Consider the following 13,249-nt stretch of genomic DNA (forward strand, 5'->3'; position numbering starts at 1 on the left):
TCTGGCAGGAGGGAGAAGTTGTCCCTGCAGTGAGAAGACCACAGGGGAGACATGGGGAATACAGAGCAGAAACAGGGCACAGAGTATACTGGGTTTTGTTAAGCAAAACAGCTTGCAACACAGCTGGCAAAGCAGCAAAGTCAGGCTGTGTCCCTTCCGAGCTGGCTAGCAGAGCTCTCAAGGTGTGCTGTGGGGAATGAGTGGCTGTATGAACGGAGTTTAGTGATCTACAGCTCTGCTGTGGGCAGGCAGGAGCCATGAGCCTGCATTTCTTTTTTGGATACATCCCACACTGACCAGCGGCTGATACAGGGTGTGTCAGGCTTTGACCCTGTGCAGTGTTCAATTTCAGCATTGAACGTTCTCTTGGAAAAAATTTCTCACCATAGGGATCCCACTGCAAAAATAATCTCTTTTTTTCAGCACAGCTGAAAAAAGTGCTTGTAAGTAAGTTCTTAATTCTCTTAGTTTGTCTCACTTGCTGAGCAAGACAGTGATACTGGTCCTGTTCAAGTTTTGATTAATAAAGATGACAATCTCGAGTATCTGTTGTACCTCTGGAAACTTTGACAAAACTCTGGTGTCATCCAGTTCAGAAGTTGCCCCTGTTGCATCTTAAATGATCTTCCACCATCAGGGTGTAAGATCAGGTATTCTGGATTCACAGCCACTTCTGTAACAAGTGCTTGTCATTTCTTGTTTTATAAGGCAAAATGAGAGACATGGAAGTCTTACTTACAGAGGCTGTGTTGAGGAGGGTCTGTATCTGTGCCAATACTCAGGCTCTGAAGCCTCCCCACTACCAAAATCTTGCCAAGCAAACCAAATACAGCTAGTTATAAATCAAGAGCATGATGTGAAGCCTGATGTTTCCTGCTCTTTCCCATCAGGCCTTTTGAATGGAAATTAATAATTATACAGGAAACTGCTCTGAAGTGATTAGTGTTTGCTGCTTATTCTTTCTTCCTTTTTCTTCTGAGGATATGGGGGTTAAAGCCACTGATGGGAAACCACAAGTGAAAGCAGACATGCAGTTAATTTCTCCTTGCAGAGACGAGGGCTGTGCTGGAGGATATTATAAACAGTGGCTGCCTCTCACAGCTCCAAGACCTGAGTTCCTCCTGCCTGCCTGCTAAAGCTCAGCTTGTGCCCATTCGAGGCTGAGGGATGCAGCTGCTACTCTGCCGTTTGCAGTGACAGCAGCCCAGTAGGGACAGCTGCACAGATGGCCACAGACAAGGTGCTGCCTTCATCTGTGCTTCCTATACATGGGACTCACAGAAGACCCAAGTACAGACCAGCTGGTCCGCCTTGATGCTTGCAAGCATTAAATAACAGTCACCCACCACTTATCACTCACTGATCCCCCCCAGCAGCTGGCACTTCTTGCTCCTTACAGCCCTCACACACAGTGTGGAGAGTGGAAACTACACAGAGAGACACTTAAGTAAGGTTTTATAAGAAGTGAGGGTGAGCAGGTAGTGTTCAGCCAGACTCTGCACACGACTGACCTCTTTTATACCTCCTTCTGTCTGATCCTCCCTCTGCTCCTTCCTGATCCCCCTCCTCTAATTATTCCCTCCCCTTTGCTCCTTCACAATCCTCTTCCTCTAATGATTCCTTCCAAGGTTTTGTAGAGTCCACCTCAAATATCCCAAACCTTCCTGTTCTTCTTGTTTGCCCCTTCTTATCAGTTACAAACTCTAGGTGATCCTGTCCAAAGCTCTTCAATGGCCCATCAGTCAGTAACCTGACACTTCTGGGTTTTGTCACTGTCTCTCTCGTCCCTTTTCCACCAGGTTTACATCTGTGAGTCCTTGTTTATGGAATCACCCTGAATTTATTGCCACTTCGGCTTTGAAAAGGTCAGGTTCCTGGTCAATAGCCTTCATGAAGCAGATGCTCTTACCTTCCACAAGGCATGCATGCAACGGTTTCATCTCTAGCTTTCCTGCTTTCTGGTACTAAAGGACAGTCTCTCAAGGTTAGCAGAGATATAGTCCAGACCCCATGGTTTGTGAATTTCCTTTAGCCTCTTGAATATTTGTCAATACTGATGTCTCATTTTACAAGAATTTTAGTTTCATTTTTGAATATGAATCTTGAAAATATTTGGCTTATGCATAGAATCTAGTCAAAATCATAAATTCAGTGCTAAGTGGCTTTTCTTTTTATACACAAAAATCCCTGCCAACCCCTTGCCAGTTTTAAAAGGACAAACTAAGAATAAGGATTATGTTAAGTTCCTACTAAAAGTATTTTTGATTTAATTTACTATAGTGGCTTTATAAGTAAGGAAAAAGCGTAGTTAGAAATGTTTGTCTGTGCCAAGTTAGCTTTTATCTTGAAGTTCCTATTCTGTGCAGATGTATGTAAGTATGAAATAATGAAGAGTCCCAAAGCAACCATATAGGGAAGCATTGGAGTACTTTTCAATGTTATATTTTGATGATAAATTGTGGAATTTGGTAGCAAGCCAAGATGGATGGCAGTAAATAAATTATGCTTAGGGTCAGGGTAGACATACAGACCGGATGATTTTTTTCTTCATTATTTCATCAGGAGGACAATGCAAGTCTCAGATAATAAAACATGAAAAGGCAGCTGCTTGGTAGGAAGTTCAGCTCAAATATGCATCAGTGTTTGAATATGCAGGACTGGGTCCTTCCTCCTAATGATGTGTGTCCCCCCACACCCCACCATCATCAGGGCATTAACTATAGGTAGTGGCAATGAGCTTAATGTTACCTTGTATATCAGTTACACGAGGAAATTACAGTCACCCCAATAGCAGCAACTTTGGGAGTGGATTAGGAGGGCACTGTGAAAGAAAACAAATGTTCATGGCTGCAGAATTTGGGGTAAATTCAAAACATTCCATGACCTCCTCCGATATTATCTTGGAGTTTATTTCTGCTGCTTTGCCACTCAAGAACTGCGAGACGAACTACAAGCTTTGCCAAGGAAGCAAAGCCGAGCCGGTTCGCCCTCACCGGGCTCATTGCAGGCGCAGCCTGGAGCATCCCCCGGAGAGCGGCGCTGGGCCCAGGCTGTCAGCTCGCTGAACGCGCTGGACTCCGCATCCCGAAACCTCCCGGGCTTCGGCGCGGCTGCTCCGGGCGGCTGCTGCGGCTACAGGTGCCCGCAGGGGCCGCGGAGCTTCCTCCGCCCCCCTGGGCTGGGCCGGGGCGGGCCGCACTCTCGGTCCCGCCCGCCGGGAGTGGGGGCCCCGCCCCAGCCCCGCCCCAGCCCGGCCCCAGCCACAGCCCGGCCCCGCCACAGCCCGGCCCCGCCACAGCCCGGCCCCGCCACAGCCCGGCCCAGCCACAGCCCGGCTCCGGCCCCGCCCCAGCCCGGCCCAGCCACAGCCCGGCCCAGCCACAGCCCGGCTCCGGCCCCGCCCCCGCCCTGCCCCGCCCCCGCCCCACCCCACCCCGGCCCCCGCCCGGCCCGGCCCCGCCCCACGGACCGGCGCGGACAGAGGCGCGGAGCGGCCGAGCCCGGAGGAGCCGCCGAGATGCTGAGCTCACCCTGGGCGCGCTTCTACTCCAACAGCTGCTGCCTCTGCTGCCATGTCCGCACCGGCACCATCATCCTCGGCGTCTGGTACCTGGTAAGCGCGTCCCTCGCTCCGGGCGCTCGGCACCGGCTGCAGGCGCAGTCTGAAGGGCTGCTCCGTGGATGAGGATGCCGATCGCAGCGGCTCAGGCGGCCCAGGCGGGTTCCGGAGGGAGCCGCTGTTAGAGCAGCGCAGTGCGCAGGCATCCCCCGCTCATCCCGGCGGGCACCGGCTCGGGCTCCGCCGAAACTGGGGCACGAAGCGTGTGCGTGTGCAGGGCTCAGGGCAGCGGCGCACGAGGTACAGTGCACGGCCGGGCTCGGCAGGGTCTCAGCTCAAAAGCTGCGTGGGGGTTGAAAATGTGAAGACCCCTGGAGTGAGAGTTTACCCCCGAACTTCGGGGTGGTCTCAGGCCGGGGCTGGCTGCAGCGCACGGGCCCCGCCGGTGCATCAGCTCCAGCAAGGCTGCCCGGCCCCTGGACACACCGCAGAAAATGATGTTTTATCGTCTCTGGTCGCTGCTCCATGAGGCAGTCGGGTGTTCTCGTTACTGCTGGCCCCAGTGTGGCAGGTAATCGTTTGGCAGTAGTGCTTTGGTCTGCCTGGTAGGGAGCTGAAACCTTCCAGGCAGCTTTTCGCAGGTACTAGAAAGACATCTTTCCTTTGCCAGGATTACAGGACGTGAGTGAGGAATTTACCCTGGAGGCACCAGTGTTACCATCAGTAACCAAAGGCTCTTTGTCACCCAGTTATTTGGCCCGGGTGATTTGGTGAGGAGGAGCCTCGTTAAGCTATCAGTTCCTCTCTGACAATTGTTTCTCCATCCTTTGCAACGTGGAAAAAGCAGTTTTCCCAGAACTGGTACAGCCATAGTCTCAGGGTTTTCAGAATAAAAAGAACTGGTTGTTTGCTGTAGGTAACGTAGATGCACTTCGCAGCCTGCTCGGTCTCTTGGTGTGAGGAATCAGTCTCTGTCTGATGGCAAGGCTGTGCAGAGCTGTTTGCCAAGCATCATTTTTCAAGTGATTGCAGACGGAAGCAGATTAGACCCTGGCTTATTTGCTAACTACTGAAATTCCCTGCAGAAGCAAGTGAAAAATGCAGGGCTGGCCTCCACTGTAGGACAGCTCATTAAATAAATTCAACCAGTGTAATAAAAAAAGCATGGTTGACATTTATGTCCTAGAAATAATATAAACTATTCTATGTCCTGTAAAATATGTATTTCACCGCTGAGAAAATTGTGCAGTAGTTGAGCCATTTCTAGCTACTGGTTTAATAAAATACGGTTAATGGCAATATCCACAGCTTGTAGTATCTGCAATACTGATGGCATTGTAAAAGATGCTCTCTTTGCAATTAAGTTTTGCTAAATTGTAATATGACCTGAAAGCTTTTGAACGTTTCTTCTAGGGTGCTTATTATTTCTTTCTGCCTTCAGCTGAATGAAACCTTTTCACATTGGCTCCACTGAGACAGGGATACAGATACTTTAGCTGTTCAGTGGACCTAAAGTTATTTGAAGAAGAGGGAAGTGCATCACCTGGGCATGGATACAAAGAAAAGCCTGCTAGCTTTTTAGACTGTTACCTAATCTGTTATAAACATTTAAATACCGGTGAGCCAATTTCACATAGTATTTTAATGCAAAATCTGGTTTTAAATTTCCATTCCTATGAGCAGGTATTTCCTGATGGGCACCTCTTGCTTCTTTTGCTTTCATAACTTTTTCAGGGTGGATTTCTAAATTACTTCAAACTTATAGGGTACACATTTCTTTCTGTGCTTTCTTCACTATGGCAAGTATTTGAATTTTAAATTTAATCATTAAGAATAGATATTTAGATGTATGTAGGTAATAAATGCTAAGCCTTTTTGATCACTTATGTTAGGAAACAATAAGTAAGGAAGGAGTAACTCCTTGAATGAATGACCCTGGTTGAAAGGTTTGGTTGATAAAGTCATATACAAATGGATTTCTTTGGCTCAGAAGAACAATTATGGCTTGGTTACTATGTGCTATTGAGGGTTAACATAAAAATAGATGTTCTCTTGGTGGAATGGTTTTTTCTCTGCATTTTAGGTGATTGCATTACTCCAAACCACACATGACCTATGAGCATTCTTCAAAGTTCAAAAGCCCTCTGATTTTTTGCAACATCAACATGTACTCCATATACTCTTTACCATTATTCTTTACAGGAAATTACATGAGGAAAAACATCAACCTAGAGAATGAATAGTTTTCTTGTTGCTTTTTCATTTCTCATTACCTGTTAAGTTTTATAAATTCTATGACCATGAATACAATGATTCAATAGTAGAGGCATCTGAAGGAGGAAAAAGCAGTAGCTTAAAAGTTTTGGCAGACTTTTAACACAACGTTTTCACATGTTGAACCAGTTTTGAGTTAGCATAATTTCAGGAGGCAGAATTTAATGTCTGAGTAAATGTAGAAAAAACAGTGGCTGAGATGGAATTCATCTTCCCAGAGCAACCCTCCCAATGCCATGTTGTGCCCTGGGAGTTGGAAAGGTGTTGATAACACACCAGTGTTTTGGCTGCTGCTGAGCGGTGCTGGCACAGCATCAGTGCTGTGTCTCAACATTCCACCCCCATCAATAAGCTGGGGAGCTCTTTAGTTTTAATGTTTTAACTGGGTGTTTGGAGTGCTACAAGTAGTGGGGAGAGTGGGAAGCTGAGTGCATGTGGAGACATCAGTGCTGCTGTTGAGGGAGTTTTCCCACAAAAATAAGGGGCAGGAACAGTGCATTTCCAACACAAGCACAGCAGCCACAGACACAATGGTCTCATATCAATAGCTGGAAAATAAATATTTAACTTTATTTTAGAATATAATCTCAGAATAATAATATTTCTATAGCTCTTGTGTTTCAGTAGTTTCTTCCTGATAGAGCCATTGGTACTATATCTAGAGTAATATAGCACACCACTGCATGATATTGCAATATAATAATGCAGTATATATACTGTCACTGAGCACTGAGGTACTTCAGTGTAAAAAGTAACTTGCAAAGGTTGGAGCAGCCAGGGGAAATTTCCTGAAAAGAATATCTAATGGGGCTGCAGAATAGCCCACACTTCAGGAACTAGTGTGCTGCTTTGGGGAGAAAAGCTTAACATTGCAAGGGGTGCTGCAATGTTAAATACAAACATTATGCTGAGGATTAAAATGTCAGTAATATGGCTGGCTGGGGGTTAATGTTTATTTCAAACCTGAGGACCAGTCTGGTTTGGCTGGTTATTAATTTTTGGGGCTTTACCTGAGATGGACTGTACATCTCTTCTGTATTATAACATGAAATCAGAGGTCGCAATAGTAACGCAGAAACATTTTGGACATGAAAGTCTTACAAGTGTTTAAAAAAAAAACCAACAAAACAAAAGCCAAGTGAAATTGGAAAGTCACTTCCAACAACTTAATTTTTAATGCTGTTCAGGACAGTGACAATGCTGAAATGAGCCAGCTTCAGTTCTGATCCCCAGCAGGTGCTGGAGTCTGGGGGAAAACTGGCACTTCTGTTTCCAAGTGACCCAGTCTGTGCTGGTGACTCAGAATAACAACACCCCTGTCAGTGACAGCATTTATAAACACAGCATGTCTTCTTTCTGAGGAAATGGACACCACTTTCCTTATCTAAAACACAAAGAAGGAACAACATCAGATACGCTGACAGTGTCATGGAAGGATTTTCCACTCTGCTGGCAGCGGCAGTGGGGTTTCTGCACGCCCTGAGGATGCACTGACGCTGTTTGGGATAACAGGAATCCTGATTATTTCTGACTGACTTTGGTGGGGAGAAGAGGAAATTGTAAGGTATCAGTTCAAAAAAATAAACAATAAAAGAAGGAGCCTCCATTTTTGAGCTCTGTGTCGCCCTGGGCACAGGTTGCTCCTCCCACATCCCCCCAGGAGCCATTGCCATGCCTGGGGAGCCACTGCCCCCTCTCTGCACTCCCTGAGGTCCTGACAGTGAGGGGGCTAAAAATAAAATCTAATGCAAGGCTGAGAACCTTTTATAACCACAAGTTATCAAGTTGTGTGGCTCTCACTGGAGGTTGTGCTGTAAGAACATAAATAGAGCAAGCAGAAGTTTTTAGCCAGAGTAGGTTAAATGTTTGAGCTTCTATTTGTGGAAAGCTCAGCATGAATTGCTAGTTGTGACATTTCAGTTCTGAATTTTTCTGAATACACTGTTGAAAGTATGTCCAATATCTATCTCTGTCCCAGTCATTTTTTAATAAAAGGATTGAATCCCAATGATGAAAAAATGTACATGTAGCTGACTTACGTTGTAAAGCAAATGAAAAGCACAACGTGCTATGGTCTCACTGATTTAAGGTTGAACACCCTGACAGGATTGTTCACTTGATTGAGTGCACTTGATCTGATGTCAAAAGGAGAATGAAAATATGTATTTTGTGACTAGGCCACATTTATGTCCTGGTATTTTTCAAGCCTCATGCGAAACAGCATGTATGGCAATGTGCTTAAATACCAGTTAGAAGATTTCAGTAATCTTGGCTTACTTGGCAGGGGGTAGAGATCAGCAGTGACTGCTCATGTAAACAAAATATCCCTGCACTGGATCCTTCCACGCTGCTCCTTCTGCACTCCTATTTGCTGACGTGAGTAGTCTCAGACAGTGTAGAGGTTGCAGGAGTGCAGAAGGAGCAGCAAATAGAGGGTCCCTTGAACAGGGTGTAAAGGCCCTTTCAGGGAAAATGAAGAAATTCTAAGAAGTTCTTGATTATTTTCAAATAATCTGTGAGAATCAGGAGATTTTTGAAAATTGAAAAAAGTACAAGTTGTGAAAAGAGCAAAATTAGAAAGCCTGATGTGTTATCTCAGTGTCAGGCTGTGGGAATTTTTATGAATACAGATTTGAGGCCTTGTGTTTTAGTTAGAAAATTAGCTTGCTTTGTTTTTATATAGGATGAAATGGGCTAAAAAGAAATGATTTTCAACTTTATGTCTGTATGAAGGGTCACAGTAGCCAGCTCACTTAGGGCTCAGTTCCTTTATATCATCCAGGGGCGTCGCTTCCTGTGTGTGTTGTGCCAGTGGGATGTAGCTGGGGGTTGGGTCAGGTTATCCTGCAATATCACCTTTACCATCTCCAGTGACACTCCAGTGCTGGTGGCCCTGGGGAAAGAATTCCTGCAGAGCAGGGCCTGCTGTGGATTCACCAGGTGTTTGCCCTTCCATGGCCAAGACCTGGGCTGTATATTCAGGGGGAAGAGCTGGGTGGTGCCAATGACATTCCTAATTCCCTTTCCTTGGTGGGACATGTAGTGTCAGCAGTATGTGAAATTTCTCCACTAGCAAGTGAAGGTGTCACAATATGAAATTACTTGAGATTCCCAATTCTTCTAACAGCAATGACTGAATTGATTAACTATTTATGTCCCAAGTGCCATGTCTGTAAAATGATCATTAGTTTTCTTATTGTCTGTACTTCATAAGATAAAAGACAAGTTCATGGAAAAAAAGCAGTAACATTCCCAATAAACTCATTAGACTCTTCCTATGCACATGCTTGCTATTGAGGAGAGTGGAGAGAAAACTTGGAATTCATTATGAATAAAGGAGAATATGAATCTTACTTTCAAAAGCTTCCCTGATGATTGATGTACATGTTGAATATCCAACTGAGACTGGAGTCAGAGGAGGTTCCGGGTATATGCTCTTGGACTGGATCACATCCATTTCATTATATTCAAGACCACGGGGGAAAAAATTACTGATTCTGCACACAAATACCTGCTTAGGCCCTGTATGGTATTTTCTTAACAAACTCAAAGCACATGTATGCATTTTAGGTATGTCATAGCGAAGAATAAAGACCAGTAATGATCATTAGCATGAACAAAATGATCTTATCTGAAGTACCTTTTCAATAACGACATTCTGATTCTAACTTCTCTAGAGATGCATTGTTAGATAATGTAACAGTTATTAGCTTCAGGATGGCATCGGGAGAACTCCTTAAAGGACTCTTCTGTACTCTGCACATGCACAGGTTCGCTTCTGCAGTGCAGGACCTTATCCCATCTTTTTTCTCCAGTTCAGGCTTCAGGCCCTCTTCAGTTGAATCAAAATAAAGGAATGTATGGGAGGAATTTAAATGGCACAATCAATAAGATAGCTTGCAAAGAGCCTAATCACTCACCTGTGTGTGATAGAATCCATCCCTCAATAAGCCAAAAAGGTTATATGAACAAAGGATGGGTTCACTGGCACACCACATCCCATGTCCCCTGTTCGTTCTGTTCTAGGTGAAAATAGCTGGATTTGTGTGTTTCCTGTGCTGCAGAAAGAAGTAGAAGCAGCATTTTATTAGTCTGTCCCAGATTCTGTCATGAATTAGTATGACATTAAAACATTTATTAAAAATATTTTTTCTTGCAAAAGCCTTTTAAGTCATTGGAGGGATAAAATTTTTTGAAAATGTCTTTTGGGCAGCCCTTGCACTTACTGAATTGTTTATTAGTCTGTGACATAACACAAGGATTTATGAAAATGTCTTTAAGCTCTAATCCCCTAACATAGGCAGTTTTTCTTATATCTTCAAATACCACAGTAGGATATTTCATAGAGTATGTAATCATTGCCATGATTGATAATCCACATCAGTTGTCTTGATAATGACACAGTTGTCTCATGTAATCAATACAATTACCAGCCCAGAAACTGCAAAACTTTGTAAAATACCCTTTTTTTCTTATTAAGACTTTCAGTTGGATAATAAATTCCCTCCAGTGAGAAAACAGATGGTAGGTTGTAAGAGGAGCAAAGTTTACATAAATGCTCGTTGAAGGAAAGAATCCCATTAAGAGTTCAGTATGCTATAATTACATTTGGGTTTTTATTCAAAAAATCATGAATATATTAATAGAGAGGAGAGAAGGTATTACATTAATCAAGTAAAATGTGTTTGGAAGTTCTGCTGAAGGTTAATATGTATCTCCTAGTGAGCCAGAGGAGAGCACATTAAGCTTCCTAAACTGATCGTTGATTAGACTGACGTCAGTGAAAATGCAATTAGTCTTATATATTCTTGGACATATGGAACGGATGTTGCAAAATAGCCAGGAATTAATTTCCTTGATTGCTTTCTTTTTCTCTTGTTTTATTGTGAGCCTTGAGCTTTGACTGTAAAACTCTGGAAGTTTAAAGTGGCCGAGGTTTGAAAATGTGCAGGGCAATTTCTGTGCTGTTCTCCAGCAGGGCTGGAAGTTTAAAGTCCCAAATCTCCAAACAGCAGAATAAGAAGCAAAAAGCCACACTAGTGTCTGAAGGTGTGAGAGAGTGCTCCTGGTCCATGTGAGGTGAATTGCCAGGAAGGTATCACTGAAGAATTAATACAGACTTGAGCGTGTTCCTGGACCTCCTGTGGGTCAGCTCTTTTTCAGGTGTCTGCAGTCAGCTCTAACTATTGTCATCCTGGTACTCAGCCTTGAAAAGGGTTTTGAGAGTGCTGTGACTGCTTTTCATTTTGTTGCTGGCATGTGCTGAGCAAGGTCTTGTTCTATCCAGAGATATATTAAGCTGCTTAAAGCAGGCAGGACAGATGCTTTTGGCAGAAACACAGTTTTGTGGAGATTTTCACCTTGGAGAGATGCATTTCCCAACAGTGAAACAGCTGTGGCCAGACAGGATACATGTGATCGTGTTCTTTACCATTTCAGTAATTATCTGTACTGTACCATCCTTCCACTTCTTCCGTGCATAACTAAACCCTTGCCTTGGGTTGCAGAGTGCTTCAAGGGTGCAGTCTCTGGTATGGCTTCTGTGGATATTGCTATGGTGGCTACATGAGAATAATGGATCAAGGATTTGGTGTGTTTTGGTGTTGGTTTTTGTTAGGTTGGTTTTTTAATGAAGTGGCCGTATGTGGCTTGCTCTCTAAACCAGAGCACATTGCTCTCAGCAGTGCAGTGGCAGGTGTCCAGAGAGGCTGCAGGGGGCTCTGAGCATGGACAGTGCTGTGGGCTGCTGTGGGTGTAGGACACACATGTGCTGGCCAGGGCGAGTGGGTACCTGGACAGTCCAGCCCAGGTTGGCAGCTACAGCGATGTTGCCTGGCCCATCCTCTGTCACAAGTCCACACAAAAGTCTAGATCTGTGGGAGCTGCCACGACTCACATCACAGTCACAAGTCACTGCCCTCAAGCTTTCACAGTCACCTGCAAGGCTCAAACATGCATTTTTGGAAGTCAAGGATAAATGCAGAAACCAAACAAATCCCGGTTGAACAACCCTTTTTCTAATAAGGTTTTACTGCATACCAATTCTTTGCTAGTTCTCCACGGCATCCTGAACCAAGATGACCTTTAAGAGAAATTGTGAGTTGATCTGGCAATGATATAATTGTATATGTGATTATATTTCCCCATAAATATTTCCCTAGAGGTCTTGCTGGGCAGAAGACTTCAGCAGTCATTTTCAGGACTTTTCTTAGATACAGGTTACATTTTCTTTAAATACAATGGAAAAGTAACAAAGATAAATTTGTATACAAATAGTTTATTTCCTTAAACCAGGAAGAAAGTGAGATTAAATAATGTTATGATCCGGTTATTAGAGATCCAGAAAGATGCCTCTGCCCAAATTAAGGTGCAAGCAGGACCATATGCCAAAGTCAGTGGTATGGATTTTATTTAGCAGCAAATGGGAGGTAGAAAGAGATAGAAAGAAATAGAAAAAGGAGGGGGGAGAAGAAGAGAGTGACAGAGAGACAGATTAACTAGAAAATATCACCACTCCGTGGATCCTGGTGGCATCCCATTGATCCTGTTCTTCTGATTTTCTTGGTGGTATGGTCCTGCAAAACACAGACTTCAGTGGATTAATGCACACTCAGGCCAGGTGGGAATGCCCAGGGACCTCCTCTGCAGGGAACAAGTTTGATCCAGTCTCTCGCAACAGACTCTGGAGCAGTTGCATCACTGCATTACGTGCAATGCTTTGGTGCAAGGGCTCAGGAATCAGTCTGGGGAGCATTTGATGGGTTATGACACCCCCATGGATTATAACACCCCATCAGCTGCCTCTCATGTGAATGTCCCATGGATGTGGCCTGTGGGGTTGGGCGTTTCACAGCTGGGCCTGTTCATGTAAAGGAGGATGGATGTTCACTGTCTCTGAGCTGAGGTTACGCCACACACCCAAAACTCTCCTCCCCTCTTGTTTGGAGGGGAGCCTGTGCAAACCTGACCTCAGCAGATGAGTCTGTGGGCTGTGGCCTCCCCCACCTCAAATCAGCCAGAGCTGATTTTCAGGACAGCTGCTGGCTTTGGCTTTCTGTGGGATACTTTATTCTCTCTCAGCCATGTTTCCTTCTCCCTAGACCTGAGATGATTGAACAACAGTGTCACCTTTATCTTATCTCACGTTCCCTTATGCAGCTTAACTCACAGTCTTAAGTTCCCCTCAGAGGCATGTTCGGGGAGGGGAGGGCTTTGGTGGCTTTGCAGCTTCTTTATAGTTTTGCCATAATGGGCAAAAAGTCCGTTATAACAATACTTAAGCCACAAACCATAACATTTCAGTCTCTCACAAGTACATACCAAATTAAACTCTGTCGCTAGGGAGACAGAAACCTCTCGTGCATATTGCACAATCTGTCCATCTATTTTTTTTTTTTTAATAAATTTCACCACTAC

The 13,249-nt window shown here is 44.5% G+C and overlaps 1 protein-coding gene across 1 annotated transcript in view; it reads left to right on the forward strand.

Annotated features, from left to right (window-relative positions):
* The first annotated feature begins 3,421 nt into the window (after positions 1-3,421).
* LAPTM4B (lysosomal protein transmembrane 4 beta) overlaps positions 3,422-13,249 on the forward strand; it is a 58,406-nt gene continuing 48,578 nt past the window's right edge. The window contains exon 1 of the mRNA XM_014879811.2: positions 3,422-3,613. Within this exon, the coding sequence (XP_014735297.1) occupies positions 3,518-3,613 (96 nt within the window). The 5' untranslated portion in view covers positions 3,422-3,517. The remainder of the gene's footprint in view (positions 3,614-13,249) is intronic.

The sequence above is a fragment of the Sturnus vulgaris genome, chromosome 1 (genome assembly GCF_052056855.1).
Source record: "Sturnus vulgaris isolate bStuVul1 chromosome 1, bStuVul1.hap1, whole genome shotgun sequence".
NCBI lineage: Eukaryota > Metazoa > Chordata > Aves > Passeriformes > Sturnidae > Sturnus > Sturnus vulgaris.